We start from the raw sequence: 6539 nt of genomic DNA, 5'->3' as shown, positions 1-6539 counted from the left end.
GTGGGTGGGTGGGTGTGTGTTTGCAGCACAATTTTTTTTCCTATTCTCCATAAAACACAAACACTAAAACTTTTTAACATAGAGAAGAATGATTCTTAAAATAATCAGTTAAACACATGGCTTCATCTTAACTTAATTCCCATATGAAATCAGAAATAAAAAAGGCCTTTCTGGTGCAAAATAAACCAGAAAGTACTTGATAGCCAACCTGTACTTATATTTACAGATGTAGATACAGAAAAAGCAAAACTCACATCAAGTTGTCTTTATAAGGTACACCAAATGCGGTTTAAGTGTCATTAAAAAAACATAAAATAACTATAAGTAGGCCAGTAGATTTATTTTTATTTATTTATGTACTTATAATTTCCAATTGTTTTTTTTTTGTTATTGTTGTTGCTTCTTTTGGTCGCTAATTGGGACACAGTCTATTTTCTTAAAATGATTTAAAGACATATTTTTGCTGATTAAACATTTTGCAGTGCATAGGTGAAATATAATGTATTTGTATTATATTGTAGGGGATGTACATCTGGCTTAAAAACTTGTTTTCAGGCTTTTTTAATGCCATATTCTGTTTTCTAACCAACCCGGAAGTACAATACGGTTTACTCTCTTGCTTTGTTTGACAGAGCTGGCGGTCGTCCGGTTTTTTTTCACCAGTTGATTTCAGACACGATAAATCTTGCTACGGCACTTCGGCTTTGAAATGGCGACAGTGTTTAGAGCTGATATTTTTATTTCCCTAAAACATCGCACATTTACACTTCTGACTAATTTCGAAGCTTTATTTTTGTATCTCGTTACCGGAAGTTTTTGTGTGACGTTTTTGTATCCGTCTTTACTCTTGGTGAAGTTGATGGTTACCATGAGACCGTTTCGGTCAATTATAGAGGCTTTATTTGGAAAGTATTGCTACGCTTTTGTGTCTGACTACATGGTATTGAAGTCAACATGTGTTTATAATGCAGACTATCATAGTTATTATCTTAAAATACACTAATAAGTAATAATATGGGCTTCTGTCATTTGTCCGTCCCTCTAGCGGTCACACTGAGTAACTACATTATGTTGCTATCAAGCTAGACAGAATAGCATAGTTATACATCCGGTTGTGCTTTCAAAATAAAACTTACAATGGGAATGATGTAGTTATGCGCTATGTCCACCAGAGGGCATTATACACCATAATTTAAACACTAACTATAACCTTTTATTATTTTAAAGACACAATAGCTTACGTGATTCAATTTCTTAAAACATAACTGGCTTTATTCGTACGACTATAGGTACAAACTATATTGTCAAAGCAGGTTTTAAAAGCTAAAGGTTTACAATGTAAGGATAATATTTTGTTAATGTAAGAAAAAGGCACACCTGATGGTTTAAACACCACACTTAATACACTACAACATGCACTTATAAGACACTACACAGCTACTACGACGGAGTATTAGGGCCATACTAAGAGGAAAAACGAGAATAAAGTCATAATATTAGGTCTACGAGAATAACACTCCGTCGTAAAAGTCGTAATATTACAGGATACATTCATAATATTGCGAGAATAAAGTAGTAATTTTATGAGAACTCTTACAAGAAAGAGCAGTCTTCCCGCTGCGTTAAAATGAGGAATGTTGAGCATCTTGTGAAGTTATACTTTGGTATCGGTTTCACAAATAAGGAAATACTTAATCTTTTGGCTCATCAGCATTAAATTATTATCAGTATCGGGACTTTGAAACGATTGTGCAAACGACTGTGTCTGTTTCGAAAAAAGAACCATACGGAAATTGCTTCTTTTGTACATTATTCTCGTATTATTACGACTCTATTCTTATAACATTGTGACTCTTTTTGTCGTAATATTACAACTTTATTCTCGTATTATTACGACTTTATTCTGGTAATATTACGACTTTATTCTCTTAATTTCCAAAATGTTATTTATTTATTTATTTATTTATTTGTCCTCTTAGTATGGCCCTAATACTCCGTCGTATTCTTAAACAACGTCAGTTGTTCAACAAGTAAACTTGGACTTTTGGATTGTTTTTATTTTCATTTATTATTCTTTATTTATTTCATTTAGTTCTCCCACTCAAAGCACATTTAAAGCGGATGGGACTGTAGTGGCGGACTGTGCCCACTGGAGGGCGCCAAACACCGCTGAATGTACCATCAACTCCACCAACGTCAAGTCAGACGTAATATCACAGTATGACATCCGGTAAGTGACGCCACTCACAGTGATGGCGGTCCGGTGATCGTCGAGCAGTGAATCATCTTGGCGCGATATTTACTCTTTGAAAGGTCAGCCCGGAAGATTTGGCAGGCGACGATGTTGCGGTAAATCAAGTGAGTTTAATGCTTTAACGCAAATGTAATGTGTGCGTTAAATGATCTTTATTTTCTTTGTTTCATATCGTTTCTTCCTGTAGCTGTTCACTTGAGACACGACGTGTGTGATTTCTCTCCAAACAGCAAATAGCCGGTGGAAGCTAACATCCGCGGCTAGTTAGTCAGCTAATCTTCGTTTAATCAATGTTGGTTTAGAGTTACTAACTATAAAACTATAAGAGGTGATTCCTGTCTGTCTGTCTGTCTGCCTGCCTGCTGTCTGCTGTCTTGCCTCACAGATGCTGAAGTCAGACAGTTGTTTGTTATTTTAGCAAAAGTGAGAGAGATCATGGGGTCTGAAATAGCTGAAACTAAATCATCTTAATATTAAAGAGTTCCTGTCTAAACGCGGATGAATGCAGTTTGCCAAGTAGACACTTGTTTCACTTTAAGTTCATTGTCTACGAGGAGTTGAATACACAACTTGTTAGTGAGGAAAACAGACTCCCTTCTTGTTAGAGAGAAACCTGAAGTCAACAAATGCTCCAGAACTAAAAATAAACAAATACTGATAGTTGAATAAGTTGTGTGTAAATCTGTAAGGATCCTGCAGGGCACAAGGTTTCACAATATTCTGTGTGCACGTTGAAGTCTGGAGTTGGTTGTGTTGACATCTACAATGGAGAAACATGAGCTTCAATGCATCATTATGAGGACTGTGGTTCTTTGTTCAGGGAGGAAATAAGCCAGCAATGACACCTCCACTACCGTCATAAGATCTTTATCTTAACCACATCTATTTAGATGATGTAGCAACAAACTTAAAAAAATTAACTTTACAATAAAACAGCATCAAATTATAATAAACGTATAAACCTGATGGAAAGTCATGAGACTACATTCAAAACAGTGACAGTAATGAAGGATGCTTATCTGCTGTTTTTACTGCCTGTTATCTATTTTTTGCAAACACACGCACACACACACACACACACGCACACACACACACACAAGGTGCAGACCAATGAAAGCCAGAATTATGTCCGATAACTTCAGTACACTGGGGTTTGTGTGTTTGTTTTGGCTATCTTGCCTCTATTTGGATGTCGATTCGCTGCCGTTTCTGAACCTCAATAATAATTACGTATGACTTCACTGAATTTCACAGCTACATCATCTAATATATTTTCAATGCTGCTTGTTTTCTGTTTTTTACTGAATATAAAGTGTTTTTTATTCTCTCTACTCCATGTTGCTCAGTACAGATTGACAGTGGTCCTAAATCTAACCAGCAGTCCACCAACTTTATCTCCCGTGTTGCAGGTGGAGTTTCCTGTCTCACCGCAGGAATGCCGGGTGGAGACTATGGGGAGCTCGGGGGCAGCCTCCCCGCCATCGCCTCCTTGAACGCTTCCTACTCTACATCGCTGTCCCTCCCTTCCCCATACCTGTTCGTTCCGCCCGCAGAGCGCAAAGCCATCTCTGACGTCCGCCGCACCTTCTGTCTCTTTGTGACGTTCGATCTGCTCTTCATCTCCCTTCTGTGGATCATTGAGCTGAATGTGAGTGTTCAGACAGTTTCTGGGTTTCTATCTTTACAGCAGTGATGGTTTGACTCTGATGTGGACTCTGTTCTCCCGCAGATCTCCAGCTCAATCAAGGACAGCTTAGAAACTGAGGTCATCCATTATGACTACAGGTCTTCCTTCTTTGACATCTTTGTAAGTGGGTCAATCCAAGTCTGTGTACATTTACTTTCATTGTTGGATGATCAGGATGAGCCCCTTAAACGACCGCTCATCGGTGAGCGGATACTTATGTTAAACCTCCTACTTGTATTTCAAAGAGAGGAGGTTTATATTGTTATGAAGTCGGATTTATTGTATCTGAATGAGCTGCTATGTTTGCATAAATCAACATGTCCTGAGGTCATTTTCCTTTTCTGTCCCTTCCTCCTTGTCTCAGCTCCTTGCGGTGTTTCGATTCTTGTGTCTACAACTGGGTTACGCTGCTTTTCGGCTGAAGCATTGGTGGGTTATTGCGGTAAGTGAGCTCCGTCAAACACACACTGATGAAATAATGTAAACTCTCTTACTGGCAGATCTGGACATGAGTTATAAAACAACTCCTTCCTCCACAGGTTACCACCCTAGTGACCAGCGTCTTCCTCGTTGCTAAAGTCATCATATCTAATGTGAGTGTCCTGCCCCCTCTGTACTTTCACACTTATATATAAGTGTGAGTGTGAGTGTGTGAGTGTTGCAATCATATTGAAAACCAGCTGAACATTTTTCACTTCCTCATTTATGCCAGTAAATCTGCGGTCTGAGCTGATGAGCTCTTAACAGTTTTTTTTAATTTTACTGTTTTATGCAGCACAAAGGATCAAAGACATTTCGTCGTCGGTATTTTGATCTGCAGTTTAGTGTCAAGTTCTTTATCACAGACATTTTTACAGCTCTCTTAACTTTGTGCATTCAATGACGGGGAAATAAAATGAAAGTACCTCTTCTGTTGTGGAAGTTGTAATAGTACTTCTAGTACCTTTAATGACCTGCAGCCCCGAGATGACATGGTTTCTTTTTCTACACAGCTCCTGTCCCAGAATGCCTTTGGCTACGTCTTACCCATCACTTCATTTGTTGTTGCCTGGCTGGAGACCTGGTTCCTCGACTTCAAGGTGCTTCCTCAGGAGGCCGATGATGAGAGAGGTAAGAGGAACATTCCTTGCGAGTTTTAACACGACTCGACAAAAATGTATTTCTCCTTTTTTGAAATCTTTTTGTCTTTTGACCTCAGCCTACCTAGCGGCGGTGAACTCAGCCTGCGAACGAGCCCCCATGATCTACCCGCGTGCTGTTTCAGACGGACAGTTCTACTCTCCACCTGAATCTGTCGCAGGTGATGTTGGCTTGTCTCTATAGAGCTCTTCTTGTTTACTCAGCCTGAAGTGGGGAGCCCTGGTAGCTCACCTGGTCTTACAGGAGCAGCCCAGGTTCAAATCCAGCCTGTAGCCCTTTGCTGCATGTCATTCCCCCTTCCTCTCCCCCTTTGCTGTCACACTTAAACTGTACCATCAACTAAAGGACAAAAAAATAGTCAGCGTGTGCAGTAATGGGTTAGTTATTTAGTGTTTTTGTACATTTAACCCACAAATTAAGTTCTGGTTCTGAACTTGCGTCTGCAGGCTCTGAGGAGGATCTGGATGAGGAGGGTCTTGGACGCAGAGCTGTCACTGCACAGGTACCTGCATCAGTCTGAGGGGTCTTTATGCTCCTTACCTGTTTCATGACTTCAATTTTCTGCTTTGTCTCACTCATATTCCAGGAGAAGGAGTATGTCAGACAGGGTCGTGAGGCCATGTCAGTGGTCGAGCAGATCCTAGCTCAGGAGGACAACTGGAAATTTGAAAAAAACAATGTGAGCGTGTGAATTTGCTTCAATGTTATTGATTTATCCCATCGAGGAGTGTTTCCTTCCTTCCCCTGTGCTTTGGATTGGTTTGGTAGCCTCAAGCTCAGTCTCACACTCACACAGAATAGATACGCTCCCATGAATTAGGAGTGTTAATTCAACCTGAAGCATCTTTTTAGGCTTCAAATCTTTTTTTCAGCTTATGCAGCTACTGGGAGTGTGTGGTTGTGAACACTGTTAAAATGCATCCGAGGGACTGACAAACGACTGGACCTGCACTGCTGATGTACATACTTTCTATGTAGCCAGTGTAAATGAAGTATGAGACTCTCAAAGAGTTCAAACCACCAAAGGTTAAGGTTTAATAACAATTTAATGAACAGGAATCCTGCTTTGAATTTGTGTATTTGATATTAGCAGACATATTGCCGATACATTGATATTGGCCTATATGTCAGCTTATAAGTAACAAAAAGTTCTCCTACAGCAGTGCCGAACTAGGGTTGAGTTAATTTAGGTTAGTGCCTCCATTACATACGTTCGTCCACCAGAGAGCACTGACAAGTTGCTTTTCACACTGCTTAGTATGTGTGTTGGTCACAATTCTGGAAAAAAATACATTAACACATTTCTCAAGATTGCTTTTTTAGGTTATGAGTTTATGTTACTGATGAATCTTTATCATATTTTTTAAAACTCCCAATGTTGATATAACTACCAGCCTAGAATATCCAGTACTGGTCGGCCTATTCTGTGTATTGAATATTCAATTCAGTTCAATTCAA

General features: G+C 39.4%; 1 protein-coding gene across 1 annotated transcript in view; it reads left to right on the top strand.

The window, feature by feature from the left end:
- The first annotated feature begins 2243 nt into the window (after positions 1-2243).
- The window catches only part of stard3 (StAR-related lipid transfer (START) domain containing 3), a 9598-nt gene continuing 5302 nt past the window's right edge, over positions 2244-6539 (top strand). The window contains exons 1-9 of the mRNA XM_035655397.1: positions 2244-2358; positions 3664-3902; positions 3984-4061; positions 4306-4383; positions 4481-4534; positions 4934-5051; positions 5140-5241; positions 5528-5583; positions 5668-5760. Coding sequence (XP_035511290.1) covers positions 3690-3902; positions 3984-4061; positions 4306-4383; positions 4481-4534; positions 4934-5051; positions 5140-5241; positions 5528-5583; positions 5668-5760 — 792 coding nt within the window. The 5' untranslated portion in view covers positions 2244-2358; positions 3664-3689. The remainder of the gene's footprint in view (positions 2359-3663; positions 3903-3983; positions 4062-4305; positions 4384-4480; positions 4535-4933; positions 5052-5139; positions 5242-5527; positions 5584-5667; positions 5761-6539) is intronic.

Source organism: Morone saxatilis, unplaced genomic scaffold, assembly GCF_004916995.1.
Source record: "Morone saxatilis isolate NCDOM2014 unplaced genomic scaffold, NCSU_SB_2.0 Contig14, whole genome shotgun sequence".
NCBI classification, from domain to species: Eukaryota; Metazoa; Chordata; class Actinopteri; family Moronidae; genus Morone; species Morone saxatilis.
This window is presented reverse-complemented; position numbering and strand designations above follow the sequence as displayed.